Source organism: Lacerta agilis, chromosome 2 (genome assembly GCF_009819535.1).
Source record: "Lacerta agilis isolate rLacAgi1 chromosome 2, rLacAgi1.pri, whole genome shotgun sequence".
Taxonomy (NCBI): domain Eukaryota; kingdom Metazoa; phylum Chordata; class Lepidosauria; order Squamata; family Lacertidae; genus Lacerta; species Lacerta agilis.
Window position 1 is genome coordinate 2,098,172 of NC_046313.1, and position 24,045 is coordinate 2,122,216.

General features: G+C 47.0%; 1 protein-coding gene across 3 annotated transcripts in view; it reads right to left on the reverse strand.

The window, feature by feature from the left end:
* Positions 1 to 2,485: 2,485 nt before the first annotated feature.
* The window catches only part of PDE1B (phosphodiesterase 1B), a 126,242-nt gene continuing 104,682 nt past the window's right edge, over positions 2,486 to 24,045 (reverse strand). For all 3 annotated transcript variants that reach the window (XM_033136902.1, XM_033136909.1, XM_033136917.1), the window contains exons 5-16: positions 22,797 to 22,863; positions 22,065 to 22,181; positions 20,669 to 20,809; positions 18,052 to 18,152; positions 17,134 to 17,259; positions 13,010 to 13,111; positions 11,738 to 11,858; positions 10,967 to 11,048; positions 10,628 to 10,745; positions 5,528 to 5,664; positions 4,164 to 4,282; positions 2,486 to 2,640 (exon numbers count right to left, since the gene is read on the reverse strand). In XM_033136902.1, the coding sequence (XP_032992793.1) occupies positions 4,185 to 4,282; positions 5,528 to 5,664; positions 10,628 to 10,745; positions 10,967 to 11,048; positions 11,738 to 11,858; positions 13,010 to 13,111; positions 17,134 to 17,259; positions 18,052 to 18,152; positions 20,669 to 20,809; positions 22,065 to 22,181; positions 22,797 to 22,863 (1,210 nt within the window). In that variant the 3' untranslated portion in view covers positions 2,486 to 2,640; positions 4,164 to 4,184. The remainder of the gene's footprint in view (positions 2,641 to 4,163; positions 4,283 to 5,527; positions 5,665 to 10,627; positions 10,746 to 10,966; positions 11,049 to 11,737; positions 11,859 to 13,009; positions 13,112 to 17,133; positions 17,260 to 18,051; positions 18,153 to 20,668; positions 20,810 to 22,064; positions 22,182 to 22,796; positions 22,864 to 24,045) is intronic.

Below are 24,045 nucleotides of genomic sequence, written 5' to 3' on the forward strand. Positions count from 1 at the left end.
ACTGAGGCCCAAATCACACAAGTCATGTGATGAGAGATTTCAGGCTAGGACAGACATTGGTTGTGAAGGAATGGAGGGGGCATCCTGTCCTGCCACAAACACGGGAGATTTTTCACTTCTTGCACACCTTCAGCAGCTTCAAAATGGCTTCTTGGCCAGAGACCCCCAACTCACCTGACTACAGTCTCTGGAGATTGTATCCAGTGGTAGCCCTATTCAGAGCAGAGCCAATGAAACAGATGAACCTAAGTTAGTCTACTCTGAGGGGGACTAGCACTGAATGCAACCCTCTCTCTCCTTCCGCCTGAGCTGGTCAATGTCAATATGCATAGCCACATTGCCCCAGAATGCACTGGGGTATTCTAAGTCAGAAAAGTCTGCCGTGCCTTTTCCTTTGTTCTTGGAGTCAGCCCAATGTGTGGATGCAGGACTATGTTTCATGCATTTACTTGGTGCTCAGGACCCTGTTGAAATGCTTTCCTGTGTGTGTGTGTGTGTGATACAGATTGAGAGACAATTGAGTGTGTTGGGAAGAAGTCATGTTGGAACTCCCTTCCTTGACATGCTACCTTTCCACAGACAGGGATTTTGAGCCAGGGAGCATTTAATCTGCCGTTCCTTCAGTGGGCATTCTACAGTGGCACAGCCCTCATGAGACTCAACCATATGCTTTATTATATGAATGTAAAGATTGGCCTAAGGCAGAATTTCTCAAAGCCACTTGCTGCCATAATTTTATGTCAAGTCATATGGTCATATTGAGAACATGGATTGTCAAGATCCATGCATAGTTTGGCAAGTGCTGAAGCAGCATGTGGTTGCTTCGCCATGCACTTGATTTGTCTCTCAACCCATTTCCACCATGTCATTCAACTTCTTGCTGGCAACCTCTATTTCCAATACACTTGTACTTCCTTATGCTATAGATCAGAGTGTGAGGAACCTCTGGCCTGCTGAACATCAACTCCCATCATCCCTGGCCCTTGGCTATGCTTGCCAAGGTTGATGGGAGGTGTGGTCAGCCACATCTGGAGGGCCACAGGTCCCCTATATCTGCTGCAGATGAACACATGCACAGTAACATAAGGGCACTACTGTGCTATATCAGCTCCTAGGGGCAGCAAGCATTTGGGTTGACATTGCATGAAGGAAGACTTCTCCAGGCTGGGAACCCCTTAACCCAACAGATGACCTCAAATCTCATGAGAACTCACAAGAGATGCTCCATGTACATGTTATGTGATGCGTCTCAACCTCAAGCTACAATCCAGTGAGGATCCAAAGCTCTGATTCCCTTATGGCTCACTTCTTGAAAGAGAGAGAAAGGATGAATGCTGAGGTTCAAGATTACCTAGAAGTGAATCTTCTTACCTGGAAGACATACCTTCAAGATTTCAGATATGTGGGAGTGGTCTGTAGCCAGAACTCAGCAAAGCCCTAGCATTAAAAATGGATTCTGGCTCATGTTAAACCCTGGTAGTGATCTGCAAAACCCTTTGCTCTCCTGCTGCAGCAAATGCCCTCCTCTGAACTCTCTTCACATTCATACAAGATGAGGCTGCCTCAGATCTCCATCGCACACGGCGATATGATTGCATCAATCAAAAAGGGAGACGGGCTCCTTAACTAAAGACCATCCAAGCCCATGAACTGACTTTTGAGATCCCGCAAATGCACAGATCAATGCATCAGTCCATAGAAGATTCACCACTTGGGACATCCTGTGAGCTATCTATGCCCAGAACCCAGTAGCTGCAGAATAACCAGCAGGCATAAGGTCCATTCAACTTCCATACTGCACATCCCCTATAGGGGTTGGGTTGGGTGGGGATTTTCCAAAGTACCTGGCCACTGTGCAATGTAACTATTGCTCCAGGGATGTGAGATTTGATACACTGCAGATCTGAGCCAATCTAATTTAATGCTTAACGAGTTGAGAGAGGCTGGCTGATCTGGCATCACAAAAATAGGAGGCTGAGTATAGGGCAAACATATTTTGATACAAGGGACTAGGCTTGTGAGAGACGTCAGCAAACTGACCCAGGAGGAGAACTGCAGCTGGAACCTCATATGTGGGGGGACGGACGGACGGACTCCTGGGATGCCATTAATTTAGTCCACCCCTGAGAACTGCTAGGAGCCATACTGATCATGCAGGGGTGCAATTCTCCCTCCATTCCCTTGACACTCTCCTCCTCCTCCTCCAAAGTGCAATTTCAGCCAATACAGTAAAAAAATGTGGCAACCATCTTGGCAGTCACTTTGCTGGATTGGCAGTGAGAAGCCTTACCCGGCCTGTTTGGCACAGCAGGGAGGGTGAGGGTGGCTGTGAGTGTAAGCCCTCAGTGTTTGCCATGGCCATTTGCTCATTGGTGCTTGGGGGATGGGAGTTACATGGGGTGGGGGGTATGTTTCTCTCTCATTCTCTGCAACTCAGGGATGGGGCAGGCAGTGGGTGCTGTGTGATGTCGACATTGTTGACTCGTTAACAGTTGCATTTATCATTATTAATATTATTACTAGTAGTATTGATGGTCACATTCATGTCACACCCTTCTCGAGCCTGGGGAGGCTCCCTCCCTGTGCGAATGGTGCTTTGTCGATGGTATTGAAGACTTTGGAGTAAACTGCATCGGAGACCTGCCAGGGAAAACAGAAAGGGCCTCAAGAGTCAGGGTCAGGAGCGTGTCCATGGGCTGGGTAGGAAGTTAAATCATGAAAACAAATCTGTTTTGGAATTAACAAAATTAACAATAACTTTTGAAAATAAGAGCAAGAAAGCAGCAGCAATACTTTGTATAGAGCAGGGCAGATCCTCGTATATTGTTGGGCTGCAACTCCCATCATCCCAGATCATCATCATGATGGGGGTTGTAGTCCCACAGTATCTGGAGGGCCCAAGGTTGAAGAACCCTCAATTAGAGTGGGGCTGAGCAAACTGCGCCTTGTGGAACGCCCTCCCATCAGAGGTCAAGAGAATAAACAGATACCTGACATTCAGAAAATACCTGAAGGCAGCCCTGTTTAGGGAAGTTTTTAAACTGTGATATTTTAAATGTGTTTTAATATTTGATGGAAGCCGCCCAGAGTGGCTGGGGAGACCCAGCCAGATGGGCGGGGTACAAATAATAAATTATTATAATATGATTATTACTGCAGGATTACAACTCACATCATCCAGTATGCTGGCTGGGGCTGATGGGAGTTGGAGTCCAACAAATGTATGAAGGGCCACAGGTTCTCCAGCCTTGCTCTCGGGTAATAAGCCTGCATCTGGACTATACCACTAAACTGCAAAAATCTGGGGCACAATTATTGCTTATTAAAAACTAGCTAGGTGGGGTATTATTTCACACACCTGAATGTTTTGCTACTAAAAACAAACAACAAACAAATACCCTCTGCACAGAAAACTGCTCTGTCAAGAAAAAGGCAGAAGTTTCCTTGATGTAGGGCTGTTTTTCCTTCCCTGCCCCTCTGGCTTGGATTATTGAAATTCTGGGACAATGGCAAAGCTGCATTTTGGGGACTGTCATGGGGCCCCTTCGCAACCAGCAACGAGGTCTGGGTAACTACTGTTCTCTTCTTCACTGGGGTTGTTCCGTGGCAGATCACCACACTTTTGCAACATCTGTGTTACTGACTCTCAAACGTTGGGATTGTTGAAATGCACACAACAAAAAATCAATTTAAGCTGTGCAACGCCAATTGGGTCTACTAGACCCCCCCCCCACCAAAAAAATTAGGCAATGTGGACTAATCACTTCTGGGGTCCCTCGACAATTAGGGGCCCTGATGCTTAAGCTTAATTAGATCCACCCCTGTTCTGGGACAAGGAAGTCATTGACGTAGGGGTACTGTTAGGAGGTAGCCCAGGGGCCCCAAACCCCAGTTCTATCTCTTTTCCCTCCCCACTTTTTAATCTTAGCCTTTTTATTATTAAAAATATACAAACTTGGCTTACAGGCCTGCTGAGTGTGATGCAAAACACCGGTGAGATTCCAACCACCTCAATCTTAAATTGTTCAGAGACCTACATTTGCATCTGTGCATATAAATCAGGAAATACAAATATGATGGGGATTTGTGTCACAAGCTTGGTCTCCCAACTCTCTTAGAATTCTTAGCAGCACCCCTGTTTCAGCAGGCAAGCAGGCACTCACCTTGCTCCCCCCTGGACAGTGCTATTCCACGTTGCCGTTCTGATTGTGCTGGTTTCCAGGTGTGCGCGCCTCCTCCTCGCAGGGTGAGAGCTCATCGATGGATGTCTGGTTTGTAATTCCTAAGGAGGGGGAAAGGCATTAGCATCAGGGGGGTTGTGGGTAGCGGTGCCAAGATCAAGAGACCCAGCAGAAGGTCAGGAGGTAAGACTAAGGCTCTAGAGGGAACGGGAAAACCTGTGAACCCGCTAGAAACTTTGGACTCCAAATCCCATCGGCCCCAGCCAGCATTGCCAGTACTCAGGGATGAGTACCTACTGTATATCCAGAGGTTCCAAAGGTTCCCTGTCAATGGTCCAAAAGGAGGGAGGGAAATGCCTTAAAGAACTTGGGTCACATCCACTCCGTGCATTTAAAGCACTATTCTACCACTTTAACAGTCTTGGCTTCCCCCAAAGAATCCTGGGAAATGTAGTGTGCTAAGAATGCCGAGAGTTGTTGTTACACAGACTCCACACAGAGCTAAAATTCTCCGGATGAAGCCATGACTATTAAAATGGTAGAAAAGTGCTTTAAATGTACCGTGCAGAGAGATGAGTCCGGTACCAATTGATGTGTGAATACCAGAACAACCATACATTGCTCAAGAACTGGATAAACTGAGATTAGGAAATGTTAGTGTTAGGTTTGTTTACTTTTTTAACAAAAAAAAATCTATCAGTCATGTTGATGGATTTACGTATTAACTTTTCTGTTTATTTTTGCTTATAAGCTGCTCTTATTGTCCTTACTGTAGAAGAGCGGGATATGAATACAACACTGCAATAGCATTGGGAGAGGCATGGCAAGAGCAGGGCCTTTTCTGTGGTAGCTCCCCCTTTTTATTTCAATTTTATTTATTAATACTTATTCAGAGATATACAGAAAAACATACCCAGTAGAAAATATCTTTTTTTATAATATACTGAGATAAAATAGCTACTTAATCTAAAAAAGAGCAAAGTCAGAAGGAAGAAAATACAAGAAAATGAAAAATCTAAAGAAGGATAAAGCAGCCTAGAGGGGCATTAGGGAAGATGCAAATGGAAATTAAGGGAAAGAATGATTACATCGATGGCAATCAGATTGTGCTCAAGGGCTGGTTCTTAATGGGCTTCTTGTTACAAGGTCAGAAAGTGGATGCTTGGGCTGAATTTACCTATTACATGTGCATGCATGTCATGGAGCCCACAATTTTTTATTTTTTATTAACAGTTTGGGGAAGGGGCAGTATTGACCACAGCTCCCTTACAAACATGACCAGGAAAATAGATCCAACACAACTACTCACAAAAAAGACACCCCTCTGCCCCACCGTCAACCCATACCACTGGCAGCTCGCTCCTTCCACTTCTGTTTGTTCTCTTGGATGTATTTTGTCCAGGTGGAACGGAAGCTGTTGATGTCAGCATTGATTTCTCCCAGTTCAGCATGCTCATCGACAGAGGGCTGGCGCCAATGGGAACTGCAAGAAGTGAGATACACCGTCAGAAGAACCTTGCAAATCCCCAGAGTCAAGGGCAATGAAGGGCTGCTCCTGCCAAGCAGCTCCCTTCTTTGGCCAGAGGGAGTCACGCTGGCTGGACTGCTGCCTGGTATCCCTCTAGGGACAGACTCAGGGCCCCTTGAAGCACTTCCTTGGTATTGGCCATGCTTCCACTTTATACTCCCTCACTTAGCCTTGATCACAGCGTTTCTCTGTGCAGCAGATAAATCAACTTCTCTTTGTCTCCCCGCCCCCAACTCCTATTTTGTATTGTACATTTTAAGTCAGGGATGGGGCGCTTCAGAGGTGAGGCAGCCAAGATGGCGACGAGGAGTGCAGCTTAGTCAGCCCCGCCGCCCGTAATCAAGACTTTAAACTGTTTCTAAGCCCTCCAGGAATCCTTTTTTATAGTTTTATAGTTTTAATGACCTACTGACTATCTTATCATCCCACTACGGTCTTTGTTTTCGCCTCCCTAATTGCTTTATTGGTTCATCGTCCTGTGGCCGACGCCGTACCACTGATTAAGCTGCTCTGCTCTGCAGCGAATGTTCGAAGAAGAACTAATTGGGGAGAAAGACTTACAGAAGCCTCCGCACCGTCAAAGGTGAGAAAGCCGGATCGTAGGTGTAAACTGGTGGAGAGATACTCTTTAATAAGACAACCAACAGTATCACGGCTAAAGCCTTAAAACTGTAAATCTGAAATAAAAGAGACCCCGGCAATTGCTACCAACTATTTACTCTCTGTTCCCTACCCTCCGCCCCCTACCCAAGATGGTCCTCGCCAGAAAGCACTGTAAGGATATGGGAATTGTGTTAACATCGCCCCAGGGTGAGAAGGGGCCCCCAAAGGAGGCAAAGTGAAATCACCAATTATTTCTCCCACAAAGAAGGGGACAAGAGCGCCCAGAGTGAGCTCACTTCAAAAGAAGTCATCCCCTCAGCCATGGATTGGTCAATCCAATGCAAAGACCTACAAACTGAACATGAAAGCACAAGCTATTCTATGAGCTTGGCACAGGAACTTGCTCTAGCCGAGAACAACATGACAAGTAACTTGTTCAATATTAAGGACATTAAACCTCAAAAAATCACCGCAAAAACCCAGGAAAACCCATCAAGGACACCAAGGACACTGGCCCATAGTGAGTGCTGATAGTACGGAAGAGCAGGGTGACCAGTTGCAGAACCAGGTACAACAGATTTGCACGGACCTTTTCAATATTAAAAACTTTTTAGCAGTAACAAATGGGTTACTCCTGACGCTTGTGGACAATTTTAAACAGACAGATAGAGCACCAGATCACGTCCCTGAGGCAGATGCTAGAACCCATACATTATGCAATGTCAAACCAAGCAAGAGAAGACCCAAAATGAAGAAAAGTAAAAATATCAAAGCGGTCCAGAAGAACCCAACACATTAGCAAAAAACAGTGGCAGAAACTCTTTAACTTACTACCATCCTCCTCCTTACCCGTAACAAAAAAATCCAAGGTACAAGGCATCAAAGAGACTGGCAAAGAGGGTTCGACAAAGATCAAATGTGACTCTGGATGTGAGAGCAAATCCTCGAGTATACCCAAAGAAAGCACCTCTTCCATGGATGCTTCTCCCCTGTGTCCCCCCCCAGTCTGACTAAAGAAATCAATCTTCCTCCAGACACTCCTGACCCGAGCATATTTAGGGCTCCCGCTGCAATTGTGAATAGAAGTGAATTAGGGGCACCTAACACTGTTGGGAATGCTTTACTGGACTCCCAAGCTCCATGTATCAAGAATGGATGGAACCTGGTCCTAAACCCAAAAAAGATTGTATTCGCAAACTATCCTAAATCGCTGGGCCCCTGCATAGGGATAGACCGTGTGAAACATCTGTTGACTATCATAAACGGTATCTTACCGGGGGTAGTTAAAGCAGACGATCTAGCCAATATAGAATATCTATATCAAGACGGACAATCGGTACGAGCCCTGATTACCTTTACTGATTACAACATGGTTAACTTTATGCTGAGAATAAGGAATCTATTTAAAAAGAAAAGAATAGAATTATCAAGAATCTTTGAAAACAGAGCTCCACCAACCTCCCTACTGGCAGCCAAGAGGGAAAGGAGGACAGGAGCAGAAGAACAAAAAGGTAGAGCATATCAGCAACAAAATAGGAGTCAAGCGCAAAAGCGGGAGCATGCAGAATACGTTGCACTAAAACTCAAGAAGGAAGCCACTGCCCCTCCAGAGAGTCTATCACACTTGAGTGCCAGAGAGGACTCTGTCTCCTCAGAAGAGGATGCCTTAATAAATCGATTTTGGACATTACAACAGCCAGCTCAAACTGAAATCCTGAAAAGACTGGACACACTGAGAAGCAGACTGGTCTGAAAGGAGGACCATGACAAGACTACGGAGGGCCCATATATATGGCCCATATCCCCTAAGTGCTCAGTGGATAAGAGGACGGTGGGAGGCTCCTTCAAATGCGTAGATTCGGAACTTCAAGCGCAGCCCCCACTGGTCTATGAAAAGGCAGAATTAAATCAGGCGGCGACATCCCCAAGGATCCATGTTTCTCCCTTGGGCATCCGCAAGCCGGGTGCATAAAGAACAGCCTGCATGGTGAGCCACGCCAAGGCAATTTCCAGCTACAAAGGGGCCCGTTTATGTGAAGCCCGACATTGCCGCTGGCTGTGCTGCTTGGCGCTTGCCTCGTGGGAGTTTGGGGACGCACAAGCTCTGTCAGAGCTGGCACCTTGAAAGGTTCCAATTGATCTCACAGGCTGACACAGGCTCCCTTTGGTCCTCGCTGCCTTCCCCTGACAAGCAGGCGAGAGGCAATCAAGAGGGGAAGCACTCCACAGCCCCCCAAAACTCACAGGGAGGGGTGGAAAATGAAAAAAAAAGCCCCTATTATTCTTCAAAAGAAAGAAGGCTGGCTGACTCCCCCACAGCAAACATGCTTCTGAGAGCCAGTGTGGTGTAGTGGTTAAGAGCGGTAGACTCGTAATCTGGTGAACCGGGTTCGCGTCTCCTCTCCTCCACATGCAGCTGCTGAGTGACCTTGGGCTAGTCACACTTCTTTGAAGTCTCTCAGCCCCACTCACCTCACAGAGTGTTTGTTGTGGGGGAGGAAGGGAAAAGAGAATGTGAGCCGCTTTGAGACTCCTTCGGGTAGTGAAAAGCGGGATATCAAATCCAAACTCTTCTTCAAAAGCTTAACTTCCCCTCCAGGGCAGGCCCTCCGATGAGGCAATCAGGCCGCCTCAGATGGCAGTTGCTGAGGCAGTGTGCCACATGCCCTCTCCTTCTAAACTAGCCCATTGCCCCCAGCTGCTGTGGAGGTCACTGTCATATTGACAGTGTTGAAGTAAGACTCAGCTGCTATTCCTTATACATGGAAGGGGGCGGGGGGCACCGTCTTGGCCTTCACCTCGGGCTTGGACCAGCCCTGTTTTCCCCAAATCCGTAACACTGGGACATGTAGGCTCAATGTGGGAAATTGGTCCCTGGCAAGATGCATTGTCCCTGCCTCCCCATCGCCAACCAGCGTCCTGGGAGGGTCTAGAGCTCAGGTACCGGGTTCAATGCCTGGCAGCTCCAGTTAAAGGAGCATCAGCCTGCCAAAGATGGGAAGTGCCCACAGCGCTTGGCCACAGCAGCCAAGAGGAAAAATTGTGGGCTTGATGTAACCTAGCATAAAGCATATATGTATAAGGGTCTGGTGACTTCTATTTCAGTGTATCTGAAGAAGTGTGCATGCACACGAAAGCTCATACCAAGAACAAACTTAGTTGGTCTCTAAGGTGCTACTGGAAGGATTTTTTAATTTTTTAATTTTGTTCTAGCATAAAGCAGCTTGCTCTGTTCCTGTTGTATTATTTTCCTGCATAGGAGTGAATGAAAACCACGCATTTACTGGAAAAATAAAAGGGTACATACAGGGGCACTGTTGGTGGAGAGGGGTATTAAACTCCACACCCTCCTTTCATCAGTGAGAATCAGGCCTGCCCCTATCTGCATTGCCCCTAAACTCTGTGCAGACTTCCCCAACATGGGTACCCTCCAGACGAGGGCTGGTTGAACTGCAGTGCTGATCATCCCTGACCATTGGCTATGTTGGCAGGGGCTGATGGGAGTTGTAGTCCAACAGTGTTATTCAGCACCACATTAGCCGCTCCTGCTCCTGATGCTATTAGACCACAACTCTCATCGTCCCTGACCATTGCCCATAATGGCTGAGCCTAACAGGACTTAACTCTAAAATATCTGGAGGCCATCAGCTTGCAGAAAGCTGAACAGAATACAGTGGAACCTCGGTTCTCGAACGTCTCCGTTGACGAACAATTCGGAACCCGGACACCACAAATCCGGAAGTAATTGCTTCCATTTTCGAATGCACCTCGGAAGTCGAATGGCTTCCAAGGTGCGTTTCTCCATTTTGTCGATGGATTTTGCAGACCGCCCTTTGATCTTCAGTTTTCTAATGTTTCAGAAGTCAAACAGTCTTCCGGAATGGATTACGCTTGAAAACCGAGGTCCCACTGTATCAGGAAACTGGCTTGTAGCCAACTGCTTGTCATTATGATTGGAGGACTGCAGGTATGCTACCCGGGGGTGCTATCCCCAGTAGGGGTGATGTAGTCCATGGTATGGAGAGTACCATTAGGTATCAGGAATGGGCTTCACTCAAGGACACCAATGGAATAAGGGCCAACCCTGCTCTCTTGTCCCTGATGAGCTCAGCCATTGAGTATCAAGCCACCTGCCATTGCCCTATCATCACCCTGGGTTATTTTTTATTGGTCACATTAGCATGTGGCAGAATGTTGGGAACTTGTGGCACTGCGCATGACACTGAAGACGCCGGTCTCTCCTCCTTTGGAACTGGTTCTGGCTGCTTCTCCATGCAAGTGCTCCTCTCCTCCCCAGCCCTCCCTGTGTGCAAACCTGCTCTGCTGGCTGGAGGATTTGTTCTTGGAGCCCTCCTCCACCAGGGGGATGACCATCTTCTCAGCTACGTCCGTCAGAACTTGGAAAGTGGGCTCCACGATGAAATCAATGAAGCCTGTGGAAAGGAAGAGGCCTTAACAACAGGGCTGTGGACTCCTCCGCTCCCCCAGGCACCACCGTGCACCTCAGAGAGGGATGATATCTAGTGGGCAAGAATGACAGCAGGATGAAATAAGGTGGCAGATGGAGCAGGACTGGTGGTGAGCCCCACTAGGGAAGGAGATGCTGGTCGCGAGGGCCTCACCAAAGAATACAGCCTGGTATTGTGCAACTCACCAATCTGGGACTGAGCCACCAGCGTGGATGTACGATCGCACAAAGGGGAGAAAGGCAAACCAAGCTCAGCCTCTTTGTCCCCCTAGAGAAAGCAAAAGCAGTATCAGAACCAACCCTAAGAACAAGACATCTGAGCCAGGCAGACTGATCCCGGGGTAGCAAGCATGGCTACTATTGTGCTGTGAAGCACAGGCTATTACTCTTCAGGGGAAATGCTGCAACTGCTGTAAAATCCCGGGAATCTTTGGTTTAGTTTGGTGTGTTTAAAACCAAACACACATGTACCCATGGCTACAGACTGGCAGCATAGGGAGGAGAAATGAAAACAAACAGGCCACCTGATAAGATACATTTCCTGGAGATCATAAATGTATGGCTTGCAAGGGTCAAGGGTTTATGGTACTTCCTTCAACACAGCTCTTAGTCTTATGTTCAGGAATCCTAGTCTTTCTCTAAGGGATGCCTCCTACAAAATATTTCGCACTCCCAATTCAAAACTAGATCCCAGTTTCAAAACTGCACTCAATACCGAAAGGAACACACAAGCATATTTTCATGGATTTGCCTTTCAAAATACTCACAGTGGAAGGAAGGTGGGTGAGATTCCTTTCTTGCTTGCAAATATTTTGAAGGGAAGAATGTAAAATTACATGGATGCACCCCTTCCTACGCTATGTCTTGTGTGTCTGTTTTGTACTGGAGTCACCTGTACGCAAGCCTAATAATCCCAGAGGAAACAGGCCTCTGGATCACAGAGGTCACAGGATATACCTGTCGGAAGAATTCTTCCATGAGGGCCTTGGTCCATCGGGAGTGCACCGTCCACTGTTTGGTGGGGTGGCTGATGTCGGCTGCATGCAGCAACAAGGAGAGTGCTTTTGACTTGTCAATTCTGGAAAAGTATTATCATGGAAATAATGAGGATAGAGTAGGATCCTACCTCTGGCATACCTCACCTTCACCCTACAGGGTAAGGCTGCTTTCGAAGGCAGCCACAAACCCACTTGCCAACTCGCCACAGACAAGTGATCTTAGCCACCTGGCCAAGCAGGTCACATAGCACCACACAGATCCCTATTGCGAAAGTCTCATTTCCACTGCACTTTTCAAGCAGGCAAGAAAAAGGGAGAGTCCCTTCCACGCAGTTGGGGAACTTGGGGGAAAGTTCTGCTGTTTCTCATTTTCTCCAAACGAGATTTGACCCTGCCCTTTTCTCAAGCCCTCTGTGCATGCCAGAAGTGGCAACCAAAAATAATAGCTGACTGGTAAGCCAAGTCTATATTTATGGGCCTCTGTGCTTCAGTACAACCAGAATTCCTGAAAATAAGTCATGCCATTATAGATAAGTTGGTGGCTCAATTAGTAGAGCATGATACTCTTAATCTCAGGGACATGGGTTCGAGCCCCATATCGGGCAAAAGATTCCTGCATTGCTGGAGGTTGGACCCTCATGATCTCTTCCGACCTCAATTCTACGAGTCCATGACTCAAAACATAATGGGCTAAATAAATTGCTTCTAGTCCACCTTTGAGGGCTTCTCGCACACTGGTTCTGTGCTGGTGCTCTTCTGTCTTTCTTTGGTCTATTCTGAGAAAAACAGAGTCCTTCTGCTGGTACCATTCCCACAAAACCTGCTCCTTCTGAAAAGCCCCAAGACTCCTTTTTCTTTCCTTAACTCCATAACTAGAGCTAGGCTCCCTTTGGGCTTCAGACCTTGCTTCAAAGCATTGCCCTTGTTCTGAATGGACTTGGGTAGTTCTCAGTTACATCAGCACATGGCCAGTTCTGATTGTCACCACATTCACTGGAACACTGCCAGCTGGACATCCCTGGCCTTACCAAGTCACTGTTACTCTGCAAGGTTGGAAAAAGTTAGGGCTCAGGCCCCACTGTCCCTATCACCCCTCCCTTGGGCACCTCCACCCATGCCATATGGTCAGTGCCAAACCCCTCTCCCCACTTTGACATACCTATCATCTCAGCCCATCCATCCTTATGTGTAGCCCCTGCCTCCCCCGCAGTCCCCTTCTTCTGCCACTTACCGCTCAAGCTGCTGCAGGGAGGTTTTCATGGACTTGACTTGCTGGAAGTGACAAGACATGTCCGTAGCCAGAACCATTTCAATCACAAGTGACCGGAGTTCCCTGCACCACACAAAACAGAAGGAAAGAGATATTCGCACAGACTTTTCCTTTGTGTTTCATAAAATCATAGAGTTGGAAGGGGCCTTGTAGGCTGTATAGTTCATTATTCTTGTCTCCCCAGATGGACTACAACTCCTATCATCCACAGAAAGCCAAATCAGCTGTGGATGATGGGAGCTGTAGTCGTAACAACATCTTGGGACCCAAGGTTGAAGAATGCAAGAACACTGGTCTAGTCCAATGCCCTGCACAATGCAGGAAATCCAGAGTAAGAGCATCTGCTCTCACCATCAAGAGGTTTCTCATGATGCATGAGCAAAAATCTACCCTCCTGTAACTTGAACCCATTGGATCTAGTTCTGCCCTTGGGGCAGAAGGGCACATGTATTTTCTGTGTGGCAGCTCTACCACCTGTACCATTATCTCGTCTTCTTTAGTTTAACTATGGAACTTGCCCTCACAGGAGGCCACGATGGCCACCAACCTGGATGGCTTTAGAATCATAGAATCATGGAAGAGACCACAAGGGCCATCCAGTCCAACCCCCTGCCAAGCAGGAAACACCATCAAAGCATTCCTGACAGATGGCTGTCAAGCCTCTGCTTAAAGACCTCCAAAGAAGGAGACTCCACCACACTCCTTGGCAGCAAATGCCACTGTCCAACAGCTCTTACTGTCAGGAAGTTCTTCCTAATGTTTAGGTGGAATCTTCTTTCTTGTAGTTTGAATCCATTGCCCCGTGTCCGCTTCTCTGGAGCAGCAGAAAACAACCTTTCACCCTCCTCTATATGACATCCTTTTATATATTTGAACATGGCTATCAGATCACCCCTTAACCTTCTCTTCTCCAGGCTAAACATACCCAGCTCCCTAAGCCGTTCCTCATAAGGCATCGTTTCCAGGCCTTTGACCATTTTGGTTGCCCTCTTCTGGACACATTCCAGCTTGTCAGTATCCTTCTTGAACTGTGGTGCCCAGAACTGGACACAGTATTCCAGGTGAGGTCTGACCAGAGCGGAATACAGTGGTACTATTACTTCCCTTGATCTAGATGCTATACTCCTATTGATGCAGCCCAGAATTGCATTGGCTTTTTTAGCTGCTGCATCACACTGTTGACTCATGTCAAGTTTATGGTCTACCAAGACTCCTAGATCCTTTTCACATGTACTGCTCTCAAGAGGATTGGACACATTCCTAAGGTACAAGACTATCAATGGGGCTATATTCTACCTCCACTGCCAGAGACAGTATATCTCTGAATACCAGTTGCTGTGAAAGGTGGACTGAGTGCTGCTGCGCTCATGCTCAGCTGGCAGGCTTCCCACGGGCACCTGGGCGGGCACTGTGAGAACAGGATGCTGGACTGAATGGGCTCCTGGTCTGATCACAGGTCCTTACACCCAGTGGAGCCCTGACGTTTGATAAGAAAAGAAAGGATCTACCCATTTGGTCATCATGAATGGCCAGATCTGAGCAGATGATCTTTGATTCTGTTCCAAGATGGCACAAACACCCAAGCCCCCTTTGTGTCAGGTAATAACACTGCTGTGGTGTGCTTTCTAAATGACCTCTAATATTGGTGGTTATATCTTTTGCCCTGCATCCCAGGAGTCATGAGAAGCTCAAATGGCACTGAGTCACATAAATGCCTGTCTTCTGGTGGATATGTTCCCAAATATAATACATCTTCTCATTTACTCTTGCCTCCAGGAAGCCTTTGCAATGTTAAGCCTCCCAGCAAGGCCTTAGTAACTATAACACATTTATCAGAGTCTGCCAAACTCTATCCAATTTCATTCTTTTTCTGAAGATGAACAGATTCAATAGGTAATCATCATCGTAACTGTTTAGTCCTGTGCAGCTGCGTTTGAAGGAGAATTCTGTAAGACTCAAAATCTTACTCCCACTATTTCTTAGGACTGAACCAAAGATATAATCACGCCTCTTCCATGTATAGGCAGCACATCCACACCAGCATGCATAAGGGTGTCCCGTAAGTTCCAGGAGGAAGCCAATCATGATGGGTCCCCATCGGAAGTGTATGGAAGGGAGGCAGCTGTGTAGCTGGGTCTTTCCTATACCCCTCTTTTTTCTCCAAGTGGTGTGATCCATGCAAGTATAAAACAACTGCACAATCTGAAAAGAGAGAATTCTCACAGAAGGTGAATAGGGTGAGGACTGACCTGTAGGAAAACCAAGTGATGTATCATGAAAGGTGAGCTGCCTATAGAGCCTCATCTGACCCTGTCAAGTTGACCTACAGAAACAACCCATGGGTTGCTTTTGAGTCAGGTCAGGGAGCAGGTCTGGATATGAGTAATGAAAAGGGTGTGGGAACTGTCTTGGGCCAGGAAAGGGTTCCAAACCCAGGGGGCTGGGCAAAAGATGCTTGTGGGTCTCTTTGATATTATACATCTGCCTAGGAAGGTGTGGCGCTGTGTGTTAAACCACAGAGCCTAGGGCTTGCTGATCAGAAGGTCGGCGGTTTGAATCCCTGCCACGGGGTGAGCTCCCGTTGCTCGGTCCCTGCTCCTGCCCACCTAGCAGTTCAAAAGCACATCAACGTGCAAGTAGATAAATAGGTACCACTCCGGCGGGAAGGTAAACGGCATTTCCATGCGCTACTCTGGTTCACCAGAAGCAGCTGTGTCATGCTGGCCACATGACCCGGAAGCTGTACGCCGGCTCCCTCGGCCAATAAAGCGAGATGAGCGCCGCAACCCCAGAGTCGTCCGCAACTGGACCTAATGGTCAGGGTTCCCTTTACCTTTAGGAAGGTGGTGTGGGTTGAAATCAAGGAGACAAGCAGGGCAAGCATGAAAAGACATTTGGAAGATGGGATCTGGAGAAGCTCAGACCCTTATCACCTGCGCCAGTTGACTCCAGCTAAAAGACTCATAATAAATTCCAAGACTCTGACCCTGTGTCTGCATGAAATGGACAAATGAGGTTCTCTGCACTTTGACTTCAGAGTAGCTGGATTTTCCTGCATTGCAAATGCTTTCTTTTTATGTGGTGTGTTGGCAGTCTGGGTATATTTCCAGGTGAAGGCAGGGGAGACACAGCCTTCATCAACCCATGCAACAAATGCAAGCTTATTTCATATGGATTTATATACTATTTATGGCATATGAATTTCCTGGAAATGCCATTGTTTTCAGATCTGAAATCTAGTGGTAAAGTCCAGAAACAAATTCACCACTTCACTTGCTGCTTGTGTGAATTAAGCCTAATATTCTGACCCTTGCTTCATGTATTGATGCACAAGTCATGAGTTCCTGTTTTCCTGGTCCTTACAGTATTGCTGTCATCAACAGCCGGGGTGAGGAACCTGTGCCACTCCAGATGCTGCCAAGCTACAACTCCCACCATCCCTGTCCATTCTCAATGCTGGCTGCAGCCAATCAGTTTGAATCCAACACCTAAAGGGTCACAAGTTCTCTGTCTATGATCAATAGGTTAAAGAGACATGGAGACCAAAAGTGGGTCCATTGAATGGACTGGGAGCATCTGATGCTATATAGAGCACAGGTGTGGGGAACCATTGGCCCCCCTGGTGTTGTTGAACCACAACTCCCACCAGCCTCAACAAATATGGCCAATGGCGAGAAATGACAGAAGCTGTAGCTCAGCAACATTTGGAAGGCCAAAGGTTATCCATACCTGCTGTGGTGTATTCAAAGCCTACTGGACGTGTGGACCTGAAATGAGACCATCAGGAGCTCAACAGAAACACGTATGAGCTTAAATTAAACAAAGTATTTAAAACTGCAATCCTAAACCCACCCAACTTAGTGGGACATTTTCTGAGTAAGTAAGCATTGCACAATGAGAGGGCACTGTGTCCACAATCCTATCCACTTTAGCTGGCAGCAGTGGTTGCAAACCATTGGCATGACTCTCTCACAATGTCTGCCCCCTCCAGGAGAGTCCCCCCCCCATTTTTCCCATTCCAAGGCAACATCTTCCTCAGCTAGAATGAGTCCTATCCAGCAGGCAGGAGGAGGACGAGGTCTCACACGAATTCGTCCTTGGTCAGGTTGACGAGGATGTTCATCTCATCCTCTTGCATCATGCGGAAGACGGCACTGATGTGGTGGTTCTCAAGCACCGAGCGGTCATTGTACAAAATGGCCGTGTCTGACCTGGGGAAGGGAAGAAGAGGCAGCTTTAGCAATGCCAATTCCAGTCTTGTTTCACATGGATTGGGGTGGACATTCCAACACTTCCGATTTTCACCCATGCACCCACGCACATATCAGGTGCCATAGTCCAACACTCTAAACATTGAACAGGGGGTATAGTTTGTCCTGCACAGACTTGGCTGCAGTGGTGGTTGGAGCCCATTGAAGCTGGTAAGGTGGATGCCCAACAGTAAGTGGAGCCAGAACCAATGACAGGCAGAGCCACCATATTCAAGTTTGCCCCCATCTAGTTTGAACCCTACCGAGTTCAATAATGGCAACTGGCTGCCAATTGGTTTTGATCTACAAAGCCCTCAATGCCTCAGGACCAAAATATCTCAAGGACTGCCTCTCCCCATATGATCATCCACCGAGGCCCTTCTTCGTGTGCCTCCTCCAAGACAGGTCCAGAGGGGGACAACACAAGAATGGGCCTTTTCTGTAGTGGCTCCCCATTTGTGGAATGCTCTCTCCAGGGAGGCTCACCTGGTGCCAATCAAAAACATTCCTCTTCTCTCAGGCCTTTGGCAAATTAAACCATCATGGCCTTTAAAACTGCAGAGGGAGCATTGTTTTTGTTTGTTACTATGCTATGTCAGGGACTGGAACATACTCTGCCATCAGAAGACTCTCTTACACTTTTTTCACTTACTGTACCAATAAGCGCTCTCTCTCTCTCTCTCTCTCTCTCTCTCTCACACACACACACACACACACACACACACACACACGAAACACATCCATATTGCTCACTTGGTTTGGATGTGGAAGCTGTTAGTGGTCCCTGTGTGTTCATAGTCATGGATTGCTGCCGCAAAGACAATGGCCAGGACCTCAATCTCCGTCAGCCAGTGCTGCAAAGGGGGACAGAAACAGGAGATGCTATTGGAACCTGTGGGGAGCCCTCCCTTGCCCAGCAGCAGAGACAGAGGAGGGGAAATACTATTTGCACCAGAGTATTCACCAGGATGGATCCCCTCTAGCCTCATATCTCTCTTGCCTGGTTGGATATTCTCCTGTGTGGGTGAACAAGTCCAGTTCATACTCATGGATCACCCTCAGAATAGCGTAGTGCTTTGGTGGCTTCCTAATGGCCAGGGTCGGGGACCTCTTTCCATCCCAATGGCCATGTTTCCTTATGAGCAGCCTTCCTGTTGCCTTATGTCAGTGATGGGCAGAGCCAGAGGCAAAAGTAGGAGGAGCAACGAACATAACTTCTGTTTGCTGTTGTATAGTAGTTAATTTCTGCACACACCCCTTTGGGCATCCTTCAGGTTGCATATAGTTTCCTCAGGTTTCCTAGGTTTCCCACCCCTGCTAAATTACTGATTTGCTGCTGCCAAGAGAGCAGTTAATATAAGGCTAAAGGAGGTTGATCACCAGCATAACATTTTGACAGGAGGTGGCACTTGTTCACCAACAAACCTGGGGTTAGCACCAATAACGAAATTACCATCTTACTTATCTTCTATTTCTGTTGCAGTGCATAGGAATGCCTTTATCAAGGCCAGATTCAATGCTTTTCCTTCTAATGTCATGGGCAACAGACTCTCAAATGGCCAGATCTCATTGCTATGCGACTGTAATAGTGGTTCCGTAGAAACATTACAGCATATACTTTTTTCCTGCCCAGCTTATTCGGCAGCCCGGTCTAGATTTCTGTCCCCGTTTGTGATAGGACAGGCTGACGGAACCCAGGAGGCTAAATTAATTCATTTATTGAATGATGAGGAACCGAGTAGATCTCTTACAGTCGCTAGATTTTTGATAAATGTCCTATCCCAGAAAAAGAGAAATAGGTCACTGCATAGTTTCAATACTTTAACTAATACCAAGTACCATTAAGAGGAAATTCAGTTATTAATCAACTCTTAAATTAAGTTTTAGCTGAATCCCTATGCTGTATATGTGTTAACTAAATTGAGGTAAAATGTTGTTCTGGATGGGTTGCTTAGATTTGATATTGTTTAAATTGCAGCAGCTGCTGCCTCGTGTTTTTTTAATTGTCTTATGCCGAGTTGTTTTAAATTCTATGTTTCATTCGCTTGTCGGATTTGTTCTTGATATGGGCCAATGGCCGTAATAAATTTTACTACTACTATACTGAATTGCTGCATTACAAACTTCTGTGGACCAGAGCCTGTTTCATCAGATGCATGAAGCTATCTGATGGGGAGCCTGTGACCTCCATAGAGAAATAGGAAATAGGAAATTGCTTTACATCAAGGCATATCATTTATCCATCTAGCTCAGTACTGTCTACCCTGACTGGCAGCGGCTCTCTAGGATTTCCAATGGGGAATCTCTCCCAACCTTACCTGGAGATGCTGGGAACTGAACCTGGGACTGCCACCTGCTCTGCCACCCAGCTATAGCCAGGTGCTGCTGCTGCACTACAGCTCCAACCATACTTGGACAACCACTGACCATGCTTACTGGGGCTGATGGGACTTGGAGTCCACTTGGATCTGTGGTACTACAGGTTCTTCATTCATCTGATGACGTGGGCTCTGAGCCATGAGATCACAATAGATTTGTTCGTTTTTATGATGCCACTAGACTCTGTTGTTGTTTCATTGCCAAGAAACCAACCAGCTACCCTTCTGGAATCTATTGTAGCGCTGATGCAATAATAGGCAGAAGCAGTCTGAACACACAGCACAAGGTAGAGAAATATGGAAGAAGTGTAGGAACTATGGCTTCTTTTCGACTGACAGAGGTGCTTTCAGCACCTGAAGATAAAGCAGAAAAATCGCCATTGCAATAGCCGTAAGTTTTACGGGTTGGATTTCTGCCTGTTGCATGGCTATTAAAGGTACAGAGTCTCTATCAGAAATAAAACACGGCAACAAACAAGGAGGGAGATGGTGAGGAGAGAAGGGTCTGGCTTAGTGAACTGTTGCCTTCAGAAAGAAACCTCTTTTCCAGCTCCTGCCATTATGTTAAACCAAGAGAGGCCACTAGGAGTCACTATGTTGTTGATGTCAATGCTCAGTGCTATTTTTCTGGGGAAAGGGGTGCGGGGATGTCTCCCTTGTGTTCTCTTATCATGGCAATGGCACCCACTTGAGAGGTGCTGGAACTGAGTTCTGGCGAGTTCCTGCTGAAAGAAAAGCCTTGTCAATGCTTCATATATAGAGATTTTCTAGAGATGGACTGTAAAAGAGGACTTAGGGCCATGAATATGTGGTGTACCCTTCATTTCTGTGATCTAGGGCTGCATTACTGGGGTGGACTTGGCCAAGATGAGAAACATACTTTCTAAGAGCATTAATAGCCCATGATTCCCAGTTTGCCTGCACCCAGAAGAGCTTTCCAAGATGGCACCATTAGAGAACTGGCAGACAGAAGATCCACATTGCGCTCTCACCACCATGCCCGTGCGAAGCAGGAAGCAGTGCACAGTCTGGGTGACGTCAGCAGCGTGTATCTGGTTGTGATACGGGTTCTTGTATTTCCCGTAACCAGCCTCCAGCGCATCAAGGAAGGTCATGAGGTACACCGTGGGGATCTAGAGATAAATGAAAAGGATAACAATGTAGCTCCAGGCAAGCTTTGGCGATGGGATTAGTCAATGGTTTTTTTTCTAGAAACAATGTTTAGGGGTACTCTCATTTTCCTACTCATATTGAAATACTGCCCCTCAATGAGGCCAAACAAAGACTCACAAAATGTTTAGGGGTATGCATACCCCTGCGTACCCCCAGAAAAAAGCACTGGGAGTAGTCAAGGATATAGGAAGCTGTCTCATACCTAGGAAGTCCATCTAACTCAGTAAGGTAAAAGGTAAAGGTAAAGGACCCCTGGACGGTTAAGTCCAGTCAAAGGTGACTATGGGGCTACGATGCTCATCTCGCTTTCGCAGACAGCTGTCTGGGTCATGTGGCCAGCAGGACTAAACTGCTTCTGGTGCAACAAGACACCGTGACGAGCGGCAGAGTGCACAGAAACACCGTTTACCTTCCTGATAATAGTGGTAGCTATTTATCTACTTGCACTAGTGTGCTTTCGAACTGCTAGGTTGGCAGGAGCTGGGACAGAGCAACAGGAGCTCACTGACTGGCAAGCCGAAGAGGCTCAGTGGTTTAGACGACAGCGCCACCCACTCCCACTAACTCAGTGCTGTCTGCACTGCCTAGCTCCCACAGAGTCTCTGGCACGGGTCTTTCCCAGTACCTAGATGTGCCAGGGATTGAACCTGCGAACTTTTGCATGCAGTGTGGGAACCATCCTTACAAAAAAATGTCACAGGCTGACATCTATGCTCTGATACAGCACCCTCCAATCCTCACTTAAGATTCCAGCACCCATACGCGTGCGTGCGTGCGTGCACACGCACACACACACACTGACAAAGAGACAGTTTAAAAGTGGAAGGTCCCAGGGCGGTCATATTCCTTGTCCAGAATGCAAGTGAGTCCTCCACCAGCATTATCCCATCACTAACCCCTTTTAAAACAGAATGTGTCTGAAATGAGAAATGACCCTTATGCCCTATGGCAGCATGAACTTCAAGGGCATCCGCTCTGTCCTATGGGGCTGGGGCCTTCCAGAATGAGGAATGACCCCTTAACAAAAAGATCACTTCCTTTAAATGCAGAACATCCCAGGCTTGGAAGAAGCTTTCCTTTTCGGGCTCTGCAGCTCAGGAAAGCTGCTTGTTTGGTGCCCTGGAGTCTTCATTTTGTGGGAGGGGTATGGAATTGCCCTTTAATAAATCATCATAATAACAACAACACTGTGATTATACACACACCATTTCTTACCTTGAAGCGGCTGTTGAGGTTGTGGCGGGTGAGCAGTTCAAAGACAATCGTGCGCAAGGCATGGTCCTCGCTCACCTTATTCAGCGCAAAGACGTCAAAAAACCAAAGGTCAAGAGTCTAGGCAAGAAAAGCCAAAGAAGAAATGTAAAAAAGGAGGGCTGTGCCCTGAGCATAGTGCACTTAACTGGTACAGCATGGAGAAAGAATGAGCACCAAAAATAAGGAAACCTCCCATCTCTCAATTCTGGAGCATGTTGAACAAAAAGTATTGCCACAAAGAGTTCCATTAAGCATGTGCAAAGAGCATTTTCATTTTGCAGTGATTAGCTGTAGCTGGTTCCTACACATCCAACAAGATTATAGGCCATTAATTCCTGATAAAGAAACACCGCTTTCAGCTCCAGTGTTTCTCTTTTAAAAAGTTACAGCAAAACAAAGGAGGGAAGCTAGGAAAGTTTCCTTGACTCATGCAACTTGATCACAGAAAATGGGTCAGGGTATAAACAACCAGTACCTTTTTTGGGAAAGTATCCATTGGTACAGAGTAACATCAGGACTCTTTCTTTTTTGCAGTTCATGGCAGCCATTTTGTGCTGGCACCCACAGTATGAATTCCAGCCTAGACACACCTACCTGGGAGTGAGCCCTCTTAAACTCAGTGGGCTTACTTCTGAGTAGACATGGGCAGGATTGGGCAGTAAGTCCAGCATCCCCCTAATAGAGCTGCATTACCTTCAGGCAGTTGATGACAGAGGGAGAATAGTTCGGCCCCACCGCCGTGTAAGTCCGACGGAACATCCTACAGAGCAGATAAGAGCAGGTCAGGCTCTCCATGGAACATCTGGACTGCATCCCCACAGAGACACCTCCCAAACCCCACTGAGTGTCCAGGTGTCTGAGTGCTGGACATAAAATACTGGATCCAAGATGCTCTCTCCTTACATACTAGGCCAGCAGACCTCAATCTTTCCAAACCCAGGAAATTCAAATGAGATTTGGCTTTCAATCTTTGCACCTTATATGTCAGGTTGGGGAGCCCTTTTTTACAGCCTGGGGGCCAGGGCTAAAAGTGGGTGGGTCAATGGCTGTACATGTTGCCTTTCTCTGGGGAAAGATGAGGTGTTCTCACAGCTCAAGGAACAGGCTCCAGCCAGGCAAAACAATTGAAGAGGGTGTGAAGCAGGGCTGCCAAAGAGTGTGGCCAAAGGAGAACTGGCGTTGCCTGTGGAGAGTTCCAATAGCCACACATAGAAGATTGGAGGGATGCATTTGGTCCACAAGGCCTCATGTTCCCCACCCCTGTTATATATTATCTTTGCCCTTACTACAGTGGTGCCTCGCTAGACGAAAATAATTAGTTCTGCGAGTGTCTTCGTATAGCGATTTTTTCGTCTAGTGAAGCACCAAGGCAGAACAGCGGTTTTCGCAGCGGGAAAAAAAAATTCCGTCTTGCGAGGCAGCCCCATTGACATTTTCGTCTTGCGAGGCAGCCTTCCGCTAGTGAATGCCTTTCATCTAGCGAGTTTTTCGTCTAGCGAGGCATTCGTCTAGCGGGGCACCACTGTATATCTATCTTGGTCTGCTGCCTTCCACCTCCTCCTCCTGCTTGCTCAACCCAGGTGGAATCTATACACATATAAAAAACACTGTGAAAATGCTTTTTTTATTTTAAAAAATGTTTTGAAAAATATACTGAATTTCTCATAACTCACCATTGCCATCTAGTGTCACATTTGTATATTGCATGATACAACATACTTAAAACATTTCATTTGCAGCTGTATAGCTGAGTCCCTGGTCCTTCTTACTCCTTCCCTTTCCAAATGATAGCCAGGGCACCCTGATATAGTCACCAACAAGGCACAGTTGTGGGGCAGGGCCCACCCATTGGGCCAATGCACTAGACTAGGAGTAGGCCAATGCATGAAGCAGATGAAGGACTGTCCCCACCTGGAGCAGCCCTGTTCCAACACACACACAC